At 35.0% G+C, this 12,940-nt stretch overlaps 1 protein-coding gene across 1 annotated transcript in view; it reads right to left on the minus strand.

Annotated features, from left to right (window-relative positions):
- DIAPH3 (diaphanous related formin 3) overlaps window positions 1-12,940 on the minus strand; it is a 552,109-nt gene that overhangs the window by 158,076 nt on the left and 381,093 nt on the right. The window contains 1 exon segment of the mRNA XM_049778724.1: window positions 10,133-10,268. Within this exon segment, the coding sequence (XP_049634681.1) occupies window positions 10,133-10,268 (136 nt within the window).

Genomic DNA, 12,940 nt, shown 5'->3' on the forward strand with positions numbered 1-12,940 from the left:
TTTTTGCAGAGAACTGTGTAGATTCTATGTCTGAGATCTAGAGTTCGGGGTTGGATGGTCGCTGTCTAATCACATGGAGTCTAAGTTGGGGCAACATGACATATGTTCAAAGTGGGAGGCGCCCTTGTATTAAAAAATGTATGAGTTCTTATCCCTAGTAGAAAAAGGCTTATTCCTATAAATAAAATGTCCCCCTTTTTAGTATGCATTTGTAAAAAGAAATGGTGCTATATTATATTGCTGGTGCATTTGGGGGTGAGAGTGTCAGGTTCCATCATCTCTGTGCCCTGGTTTTGATCTGAGCTTTTATCCCAGGCAAGACATTTTCTTGTAGGTTTTTGTACCAAGCAGAACCAACACAGGTTAAGTTAAGGAAGACAAGAAAACAAAAACAAGACTATACACACACAAAGGAAAAAATAACTAAAAATGAGTTCAAAGTGGCAAGAAACTACAACCAACACTCCTGCTGACTCATGCTCCGTGGCCCTTCTTCTCATCTCCCCTCAAAATGTGGACTGTTGTTTGATACCGGATTCAGCTCCAGAAGGACCCCCAATACAAGAACTCTACCCGAACCCTTTCTGCCGCAAATCACTTCTCAAACTCAACAAGACCAGGGTTTGTGATGAAAATGTGCCCTGGATTCCACCCCCACAAGACTATCTCAAAAGACAATGGGGAAGCCTATATTACCTTTATAAGTTTAAGACCTCTATAATACTATCTAACCTCTTAATCCCCAAATGTAAGGTAGTCTCCTGTATTACTTTGTTCCCTTACTTCTTTTTTTAATTCAACTACTTTTAATCACATGTGTGAAGCAAACAAAGTCTCATTAGCTTTGAAACTGTGCAATGGCAAGTCAGAGGTCAGCCCAAGAGGTCAAGTGCAGGTTTGGTATTAGGACCTATAAGGTTCTACAAATACCACTGAGAGTGACCTCTGAAGACAGAGCCAGAAATAATCCCTCAAGCACTACCAAGTGGGCCAAACCCAAATCATGTCAGAAGATCAATAACACTAACAAAGAGAGATAATTACCCTACCTATTCAAACAAGCTATCAAAATTACAACTCAACTCAATATAATGAATCCTCTATAAAATTATATCTAAAATGCAAGTATAATACAAAGAAAGACTGCCTTTTTTAAAAATTTTGGTTTTCAAATTAATATCTTGTTTACAAGAAGTCAATCTTAGATATCATGGCATTTAAAGGCTACCTTGTAGTAAATTGGAATATTTGCTATATATCTGGGATCTTAGGACTTATAGTAAGTCAGTCAGAACTGGAATGTCTTTGAAGGGGAAATATCCAGTATCCTGCTGTAGAGATTCTTCAAATATTACTCTTCAAGGCTAGTGATGAGAATTAAGATTCGTCATTGGATTGACAATGTTTCTCCTTTGCCAGCTTCACCAGCACTAAGAATTTAAAAACAATCATTGAAAGGATCATACTGAACTAAAATTACTGCCACTTCTACCCATAAATGACACTTATTGGAAGTTCTATGGTGAGATTCACCTTGACAGGTAATGATTGCGCCAAAATGACTTGCTCCCCAAATAGTCAGCTATCTGAATTCTGTTATTACACTGGTCTATCAAATTCTTCCTGCCTTAGGGTATCCTTGCTGTGTTAAGGCAGCCCTCTAAATTAACTCTGAAAATTATGCTGCTTCATATTTTCTTAAACAACACTGGATATATGAAAAAGGATGCTACCTATAAGATAATATTAAATGTTATTACAAAATAATTTCTAATAATATTTAAAAATTAAGGTCTTTTTATAGCCATTCCGATGACACATTCAATTCTTTTTAGTCTGCTTTAGGGTCTATTAATCCAATACCAAAAGCCCAATATAAAATTGAGATCCTCTCTTACTCAGCAAGATAATCGCTTTAATCTTTGAGCAACCTACATGACTAAATTCAACACCATTGAAAGAATTTTCTTCAATTTAAAGAATACCAAAATGACCCCCCAAAGGAAAGAAGTGTATTAATAAAAAAATAAAAATGTGGCTCCCTTTTAACACATTTATATATTTACCTCAAAAGAGATACAAACAGTAAAACAATACTGGGTACTAAAAGCTGGGATAAATGGTAAGAGTTTAATGATTTTGCTAGACTGGTTACTGAACAAAGCACTAATCCAAGTGTTTCCTAGTCATTAAAATGTTAAACTACATAACTTTTTATTACAAATAGAACCTAAAACCAATTCATTTTGTTAGGAATATACTAAAATTTTAAATTTCCTTAATAGTTACCATAATTATATAACTATTTGTACTCAGTTAACTACTAGATGCTCATGTATCAACATAGACTGGCTATTTTACAAAAGCATGCTGTGTCTATAGAATGGCAGAAAGATAATCAGTTTTTAACCTGCTTTTAACACCATGCAATAAAAAAAGTAAAGTACAGAATAAGAATTCCTACTAAGGTCTTGTCCGTATTAAGTCCTATGAAATAAAGACTGTACAAGATCATGTTCTTGAGAACTCTACTGGAAGTACAAAGCAAATGAGTAAAACGAGCAAGTTATAGTAAAATAAAAATTTTATTGAGAAAAGGATTGTCAAATAGTAAGTACTACTAATTCAGTAGTTTGGAGAATGCAAGAATCAAATAAAATCATATTTTGTTAGATGCACTCATTTAAAAATCATAGGAAAGATATTTAAGGTAACAGGAACACCAGATATTAGTGCAGAGGAGCCAAAGCAATAGCAGAGAGGTAAGGTGTTTGCCTTGCATGTGGCAGACCCAGGATGAAAACTGGGTTCAATACCCGGCATCCCATATGGTTCCCTGAGCCAGGAGCGATTTCTGAGCACATAACCAGGAGTAACCCCTGTGCTTCACCGAGTGTGAGTCTCCCCCCAAAAAAAGTTCATACAGAAAGAAACATCTATGCTCAAGATAAAGTAGTTAGAAAAGACAGATTGCGGTTCCTAGCAGTACAAATGCAAAGTTTATCTACAATCTCTACAGAAGTTTCAGAATTTTCCCTTTTTGTATTTTATAAGGCCGAAAAACCTATATATGCCAAAGACTGAAATACACTTAGAATAACATATGACAGCATCCTCTCACTAATCTACTTAACATTTTTGAAGCAAGAATATTTATAGTTGTGGGAATTCTTATCAGTCCAGGTCAGGATTGGCATCCAATGAATTAGACACTAAGAATACCTACAACTTGTAGGATCCCAGACCATTTTGCCTTTTCAAATTGCTCATGAGGTAAACTGCAAATATTTTTTCAAGTATAGCAAATATTTCTTTTAAAGTGTTGGATTTGAGTCTAAGAAGTCTAAAAGATCTAAAAGAAATGGAGGCGTTGAAAGCTCTCAATTTCTGGGCAAATGCTAAAAACAGACGTACCCAATGTTGAAGTTCTATGCAAAGGTCTTATAAGGGTCAGGAGGTGATATGAATCTGTCCACAGACCACAAATGCTGGAACAACAGAGAGGGATTGTAGTAGCTTTAGCTGCAATTAGGGTTACTTTCTGCTATTCATTTGAAGATAGAGCAGAGCCTGCAGTAAGTAATTTTTTTCCCTTGAAATTGGAATAGGCCAAAAAGTTTGGAAACTTATTAGACAGTAGGAAAGGGTTAAATATTTTAAGATATGGAAAGATATGTTCTGAAAATGAATAGCACTCATTGTTTAACCGTGAAATTAAAGATAGCAACTTTCCATCAAAAACAAGCTCCACAAAGAATTGGCAATCTGACATGGCTCATCCTGACAACCTGCAACTGGTTTGGAAAGAGTGCACTCTGTAAATAATTATCAGTTTGGGGAGTTTCCTGAGAGCATTCAATGTCATAAAGAAGGTGCAATTGTGTTTAAATTCTCAATTATAGCAGAATAAATGCAGTGACTGTTATCAAAGTTACAGAGTTCTCCATTGTAATAAGAACAAAATAATAATGTAATATCTGATTTCTGCCCCAGAATATGAAAAGGGAGAATCTGTGCTTCATGAAAGAAAATTGGTGGCTATATGATGTCAATATAAAGATTTATTTAGTAAAATCTTTAGAAGTAATCTAAGCTAGACTACTATGCTTGATAATATTTTGCTTCAACTCAAGTTTACAATTATCACTTAATCTTTCATCCAAATTGAATAAAAAATAGTTTATTTTTCATTCAATATATATAAATATGTCATGATACTTGTAAGAAGGGTAAAAGAAAGTCACTTTGAAAATGATTTGGAAATACTGATGGACAATAAACTGGTCCATGTGTGTCATGAAAATAGAAATGCTAAAGATATCTCAAGAAAGTGGGGTCAGAGGGACAGTTTGGAGGTAAGGTATTTGCCTTTCATGCAGAAGGTCGGTCGTTCGAATCCTGGCATCCCTGAACCTGCCAGGGAGCGATTTCTGAGCATAGAGCCAGGAGTAACCCCTGAGCACTGCTGGGTGTGACCCTCCAAAGAAAACAAACAAACAACAACAACAACAACAAAAAAGAAGATATTTCAAGAAAGTAACAAAAGGAAATTATCCCTTTTTCAAGATAAGCTATACTAAATATTCAGAGAACTTAGTCTCCTAGGAGTTCTGGGTAAAAAGCCTTGTGAGGAGTCTTGTTAGCTTTGAATAGATATGCAAAGAACACACACACACACACACACACACACACACACACACACACACACACACACACAGCACATAAAAGTTAAAGTCTTGAGTTTTCATGATTACAACTTTTATCCCAGTAAAAAAGATTCCAAATCTGTTCATAAATAAAACGTACTCTTACCATAACTCTTTAAAAAATTCCATACTGGTACTCTTGATAATATTCATGAGATCTCTCAAGTTTATTCAACAGGGAGAAAATATTACTTGGGAGAGCTAAAGATGGTTCTGAGGACTTGTTTTGTATAAACCATGTTAAGGTGTTTCTGCCCCTTCCCTAAATTTTAATACCATCAATTTCCGGGTTCTTTAAATTTTGGTTGTTGTTTGCTTTTTGGACCACATCAGTAAGTTTTCGGGGTCACTGAAGGCAGTGCTTGGGATCAAAGTAGGATCAGGAGCAGAGTGAAGGCCAGTGCTTTAACTATCTCTCTAGATGCAAACAATACAACTACTGAGAAATACCTTTCTAACCAACATAGAATGCTGATGTCTAGTGACCTGTTTAGGCCCAGAACTATTCAGGTCATTAAGAACTTCCTTTTTCAAAACAGACAGCCTCGTTGAAATTGTCCATCAAGGTTGGGATACTGGGATAAAGGAATCATTGTGAAGCAAAATTAAAGTAAAGTCTGAGCCAGATTTTAATAGCACTCCTAATTTAGCAACCCTTCCTCAAACTTTCAACAAAAAGGAAAAGCATGGTTAGAGTAAAACCTCTCATTATGATACTAAAGAGAACGCTATCTCTCTGAACCAATGTTTTCAGGCCAGATAATTCTCGACCTCTGTACACAGTCATAATTTAGTGCCAGTTACAAACTACTATTTGCTTTTGCCTTTTTTTTTTTTTTTTGCATGTGGGTAAATCATCAGTGTCAAGAGAAACAAAATATAATAGCTGAAAGTATAACCACTTTCATTCAAGTCTTGCAAAATCCATAACCATATACAAAGAAATTAAATTTGTTGACAGAAAGTCTCATTGTTTATAATAAGCATTACATGTAATTATGAAAAGACTCTGGTAAAGAACATGTGATCAATAAATGATCGTGTTAGTAGCTGCCATAGTAGAAGTAACAGTTGTTGTTGCAGTAATAGGTATGGTTATTTATGAGATGGTCTCAAGGAAAGCCAATGCAATCTAGTTTGTTACTCTCCTTAATCTAGAGAATTCATTAGAATCATTAGCCTATTCATATGTATCAACTGTCAGTAATACCACAAAACTAAAAGCACTACTGGACTAAACTAGAACATGTGCAATTATGGGACATAATCTAAGTTTTATGATGTTTGTAAAGAACAGGGTAATTGTCAAAGCCTTCATATTAATTGCATATCTGTTCAGATTGGTGGAAACATTCCCAAGTCGTGTTTATGTAATATGCATTTCCCCTAAAATGGAGGCCTAATTGCTTAGTTATCCTGTATCACAGAATGGAAAACAAAAGAGCAGTTTTGGCCATGTGGGTAAACAACAGATTTCTAAAAGCTAATTATCTCTCTATTTAATAGACTGAAGTTTCAGCAAATGAGACATTTAAATCTAATAAATAATAAACAAATTGTAAGCTAAAGACTAAAATATAGGAGTTGATTGTATAGTTTTTATTGCTCCATTAAATAAGCTCTTATTTACTTCCCGCACAAAATATAATTATACAACACTGCCCATTTCAAGACCATTCTGATGTGCCATTTATAAATTATGCGAATCAACTTACATACTCAGGAAATCTAAAAGCATGATATTTAAATTCTATTATCAAATGCCCTATTTGTTTCTATGAAAATGAAACAGAAACACAGTCTTGAAGTTGTGCATAATCACATAAAATTGCTATTACTATTTGTCTTACTAGAAATGATTACATATAAGCATAGCTAAGCATTTTAAATAATTAAAATACTAGTAGATAGCTTCTAGTCTCTATATAAGATGTTTAGTACTTTGAATATCTTCTAAATTAAAATAATTCCAGTTTAAACAACCTAAGAAAATGTATTCAAAATTCACATACTAATTTAAATAAAATCATGAAAATGTAGTTAATTTCCTTGTTTACTTTTACTACAAAATCAACAGAAATAATCAAAACTGTATATAGCATACTTAAGAGACCTCCAGGCTCATCATTTTAAAAGAAAATAAAAATGACCCTCTAGAACTATAACATTACAATACAAGATTCTGTGCTTCCTTAGCTTTGTAGCTCAAAATGACTTTTAATGCTTCATTTTTCTTCTAGGAAAATATAGTTCATTATTCTATCTTCGCTTTTTTTTTTCTATTAGCAAAAACCACATTCTCAAATGCTCACACTAATAAATAGTAGATTTGAAAATGGTTGCTGCTTTCTTTCTTGCTCAGGGCAAGTAATGATTTATGATGGGAAAGAGCCAGGATTTCATTTAATCTACTACCTCAGGAGGTGAAACAAGACTTTGTACATTTGTAGAAGGAAAAGTATGTGGTCAAAATACTGAAGTCATGGACATATATGGAAAGAAGCTTCCTGTGGGTTTATGGCAGCATCATGTGAAGATTTTCTCTTCTATGATTTAATTGTATGTGCATCACATACAAAAAAATAAGCAAACAAACAGTTCTTGCTCTATTCGTTTTTTAAGACTAAAAAATTCAGACAAAAAATTACTACAATGATTAGATCTGTACAACTTTCTGTACTAAAATACAATCAATGCTCACAAAGAAAGTCAAAGTTGTATCTTATCTTCACAGTAATAGGTTCAAAATGCTTTGTACTATTTAAAGATAGTAAATATATTTGAGCCTGGTTATATAATCAAATTCTAAGGACTCATAACCAATATTTTAAATTAGTAAGATCTTAATCCAAAATGTAAAGTTCATTTTAGAGGCCAAATTTTAGACAACCATCATTTTTGACCACTCATCTTACTGTACTGTCTTATTTTACTTTGTGTCTCTTTTCTATAAACTGATATTCTTTTCAAGGCCACTTCCAGTATTGCTTGTCTGAGGATGTAAATGTCAGTTTTCAATCAGGCAGTGCTAGAGGACAAACACGATACACTGAGAGAAGTTAGGGCAGTGCCAGTGATCAAATTCAAGGCTTTGCACGTTTAAGTATGTCTTCTACAATCTGAACTATTGCTCCTGCTCCTACACATTCAAGAACTAGAACAAAAAGCCAAATTGAGAAAAATAATTAAAAAATATAGTGCTGCATAATAAAGAAACTTGGATAAATCAGAAAGACTAGGACAACACAATATATATGAACATAAATACTTGAAAAATAGTCAACCTTAGTAATACTGTATATTAAGATAATATATTTTTTTAGATTTAGTAAAATAGAAATTTTAAAAATTGAACCTCTAGACACCAACGCATGCATATATACTAATGTTACAAGCTGGAAATTTATGTTTATTATATTTTCTAAAGATTATATTTAGATGTATATATTCATGAAGGTATTTATATATTCCAAAATAAAAATTTCCATAACCTCTGTATTGTCTAATAAAAGTAAATTAGATATGATCTATCCAGTAAGCAAATATATGGCAAGTATATATATATATATATATATATATGTTTATGATATATAAACTACAAAAACATAAATATTCATCAAGTTATAGTGTTAATTGACAAGATAAATATTTTTTAAACTGAACAAAAAAATGTGCCCAAATGGTTACTGAGTCTTTGGGTGGATGATCGAAGGAAATTATTTTTGATAATTAAGGTGTTTATAACACACACTATTATACTTAAAATAGATAAAACAAACTTAATTATTCTTTTTGTTTTTGGGCCACAACCTGTGATCTACTCAGGGGTTACTACTGGCTCTGTGCTCAGAAATCGCTCCTGGCTGGGGGACCATATGATATGACTTGGGATCAAACCGTGGTCCATCCTAGTAAGTGCATGCAAGGCCTTACCGTTTACGCCACGGTTCCGGCCCCAAACTTAATTATTCTTAATAGTGTAAAATTTCTATTTAGAAAAAAAAATCAAGGTTTTAAGATAATATACATATTATATTGGGCTCAAAGTGTTAGTAAATTGTTGCTAATTTAATTTAGTGTTTAATTCCACATTGGTAGACTAGAGATCAACTATAATGTGGGAATGTTTGATAAACCCAAGAGGCAAATGAACAAATAAGCCAGAGTTTATTTAGGATAAATAAGGCCCGAATTTGAGCATCTCAACTTCACCAGTTGTTCTAGAAGAGTCTGAACCCTTTAACTATCTAATGTACACCAATGGGGGTGGATGATTCTTTAACAAAACAGAATGAACAAATGACCAAATACTGAAAAGTTTGGTAGTCTACAAAACAATACATTTTAAAATAATTGCCCAAAGGATTTTGTATAATCAGGCCTAAACCTTTTTAATCCCCATTTCTTTTAATACTTTAAGATACTTCTTAAGAATACTTTCTGAATTTTAAGCTCTTATAAGCAAGAAATTGTGCCTAAATGATCCCTGCCACCCCGAAACATGTGCAATACATTAAGGTACTTAGTTTGCTTTATTGAACCTAAAATATGTCTGTAAAATTGAAAGTAAAGAAGGCAAGAAGGCTTTAAGTCTCCCCATGGGGATGCCCTAGGTGAATTTGCCTGCAGCCCTGAGTTGTAAACTATGGGAATTTAGCAATGAAACTGATGGATTTTAATTAAACCCTTCTGCAGTCCACAGTGACCCAGAGCCAGAGTGTTTATGGGGATGAAATTATAACTACGATTCACACAGTTCTCTTACATCTAAGTTGTGCTATCTTTTATCTTTAAAAAATAAAGTTTGTATTTCCAGAACACTATTTTTCCATTTCTAATTTTAAAATCTCTCCAAGAACTTTTTGATGAATAAAATTTTCAAAGTACTCAAAAGTAGGGGTACACTCTGGTCTCCTAGTACCTATCATCCAACTTTAGTAATTAATATTAGAAAATTGTGTTTTCAGCTTTATGCTCACCCACTTTCCAGACTAGACTATTTTGACCAAAATCATAGACATAGTTATCCTTGCTATTTTAAAATTTCATTGACTCACTAAAGATTACTTTTAAAACATTCAGAGAGGTGTCATATCTATAAGAAAAAAAATCTTTCAGACTACCTTTTATCCACATTTGTTTGGATTTTAACATTAAGTTTCACTTATTGCAACTTATTGTCTTGTAATTAAAAAGATGCTCTTCTACTATCTTATTTTTGGACACAAAAGAGCACACCAGAGGACCATATTATTCAAACCATAGCTATAAGAAAGGCCATACAGGCTACTAAATGTGGGTAAAGTGGTAACAAGACACTGCTTTAAGGTTTCTTCCTTTTTCACAGAACTATCTTAAACTACTACAGAGTAACTGGTATACATCTTAAGTATATATAGTATAAATAAAAAATTGGATGCACTTACCAATCTTCATTTCTAATAAGTGCTTTTTCTTTAGCTGGCGTTCAATTCTTTCTTTTTCTGCCAATTCTTTGGCGATTCTGGCACGTTTTTCTCTTTCCTCTGCTTCTCTTTTTTTGATATTCTCCTTTATTGCTTGCTATTTACAAATACATTTTGGAAAAACAACTTTAGTCACAGAGATTCATCTATTAACATACAAATATTATTAATCAGTGCAACTATGGTTAATCTTTTAGAATTATTTCTTATACTAGTAGCAATCTTTTAAAAGATAAACATATAAGCCCTTCTTATATATGAAACTATAAATAAAATCATTACATTTAAAGCACCTGCATCTTAAAAGGAATCTGCTATGGGACAGATAAAAATTAAAAAAAAATTCAAATCATAGGGGTTTAAATATGTATGTTTCTATTTTTTTAAAGAAATTTTAGCATATGTGTTGGTATCTTCCATATATCCTCTGCTAAGAAAACTATTACGCATAAGAAAAATATTTGAAAAAAGAGGGACGGCTTTCCTGGCATGTGCTTCTGCTGGGTCCAACTGCAGGCTCCTTCTCCAGTTTGAAAATTGAAAGAGGAGGGGTTTCCCTCCTCCGCCCGCCCCCCAGGGCCCATGTTGCCAGGGCCGGCCATGAAGACCTGAATGGCGTTGGGAGGGTCTCAGTCTCCTGGACCAAGTGTTCAGTCTAGGAGGTCTGTGGCCCGCTGTCTGCCCAGAGACCCTGACATACCAGAAAAAAGAGGGGCGGCTTTCCTGGCATGTGCGCTCTGCTGGGTCCAACTGCAGGCTCCCTCTCCAGTCTTCATGGCCAAGATTTGGACAAAACACTCAAATAGACCTTTATTCTCTAGTCTTTGTGTGGACGTGACTTTTCATATTGACTCCAAGACTAAACCATAAACAGTCCATCTATATATTGTATATCATCTCTATCATGTAATGCCTCTCCCCTCACCCCTGTGTCTCTCCTACCCCCTCATCCCCAACCCTGAATCATTATCTTCCCCTTATTTAACCCTCTTTATCCTCAGTTCCTAACTGGGTAGACACGAAGACTGACCTTTTGCCCCAATAGACCACCATCAGCTCTTTATTGAAAGACACCCTCTAGGTCCCCATCTCATGCCTCGACAAAGAACTACAACCAACATGCCCACTGACCCATGCTTGGTGGCCCCTCTCACCCCCGTCAAACTATGGACTGTTGCATGATACCGGAATCAACTTCAGCAAAACCCCAAGTTCAAGGACAATATCGGGTTCCGTAATGCCACAAAATATGTCTCAAACTCAACTATCACCTGATGTCTTCAAATACCTTTGTTTTCTTTTTTTTTTAAACATAATTTTTATTTTGATCATAGTGGCTTACATATTGTTGACAATAATATTTTAGTTACATATTTACATAAGATCAAAGGGGATTCCCATCACCGGTTTGTCTTCCCTACTCCTCCCTTTTTGTCCTACCACCCATATCCTCTTCCCTCACCCCTAGGGCTGCTAGAATATGTGGTCCCCTCTGTACCTATCAGGTTTATTTATCTGTCTATTTTAATGTATTCATATTTTTGCTATCATTATCATTTTTGGTGCTGCTTGATACTAAAGCCTTGCCTGGGATAAAATGGCAGATCAAAGACAGACCACAGAAAGTGTGAGTATAACCAGTCATCCTTACCCAGAATAGCACCAGCAATCCAACATGAAACCATATGTTTTTGTATGGGCACATTAAACAAGGGAAACCATAGACATAGAAATAAGATCTTATCTTCTAGGGATAAGACCTTACACTTTTTATAACACTAGGATGCCTCCCATCCTGGACATGTGTCATGTGGATACAACCCAGTCTCCAAATTGGACAGTGGCAGTTCAACTCCAAACCCCAGATCCCAGATGTAGAACTGATACAGCTCTGGGCAACAACTCCAGGAACCAACTCCATTGGGAGAATTATAGCACAGCTCTGGCATTAACTTGTACCAGTTATGATATGACAATGAGGAAATGATAACTTGACCCAAGACCAAGTCATCTTATCACCTCACCTAACACTGGATGGAAACCAGAAGATGTACTATCTTTTAAACAGCGAAAAATAAGAGCACCATGTACAGAAAACTGACTTTGACAGTTGCGACTGGGCAGAACAATCCTGGGGACCTATAAGAAAAACCCTGCCCTAGACTGTGGACCAGAACTCTTATTAAAAAAAAAAATGGATTTCTTATTGCAGAGGCCCAACTTGGACAACAGAGACTGAGCAAAACCCTTAGATCCATAAAATCCCATACTTCGGCTTGGGGACTGAATGAAAACAGGGAACATCTGATACAGAAGACTGTACACAACAATGGTGGAACAGAACCTTTAGAACCGTAAAGACTCTAACCTAGACCCTGTCCTAGGACCTGTACAAATGCCAAGAACGCTGGATACAGTGGCCTTATTGTCTCACCCACAACTGAGAGGAAAGTTTTCTGGCACCACATACAAAGCCCTTGGGATGAGTTAATGAAAACCTATGGAACCAGGGGTTGATCCCATGATGGTATGCTTCAAGGATGGAGAAGCCCTGAGTCTCCTAGGCCATGGGAATTCCCAACTCCCCCATTGCATACTGTGCCTATACAAAAAAAAAAAAAAAAAAAGTGGAGGGAACGCCAAACCCTACCACTGCAGCACCCCTTCTTTTTCTTGTTTTGTTTTGATTTGTTAGTTTTTGACTTTATTTTCCTTCTTTCCTCCACTTTTCTCTTCCCATTTCACTCCTGTGATTATTATTTGGTGATT

Source organism: Suncus etruscus, chromosome 8 (genome assembly GCF_024139225.1).
Source record: "Suncus etruscus isolate mSunEtr1 chromosome 8, mSunEtr1.pri.cur, whole genome shotgun sequence".
Taxonomy (NCBI): Eukaryota; Metazoa; Chordata; class Mammalia; order Eulipotyphla; family Soricidae; genus Suncus; species Suncus etruscus.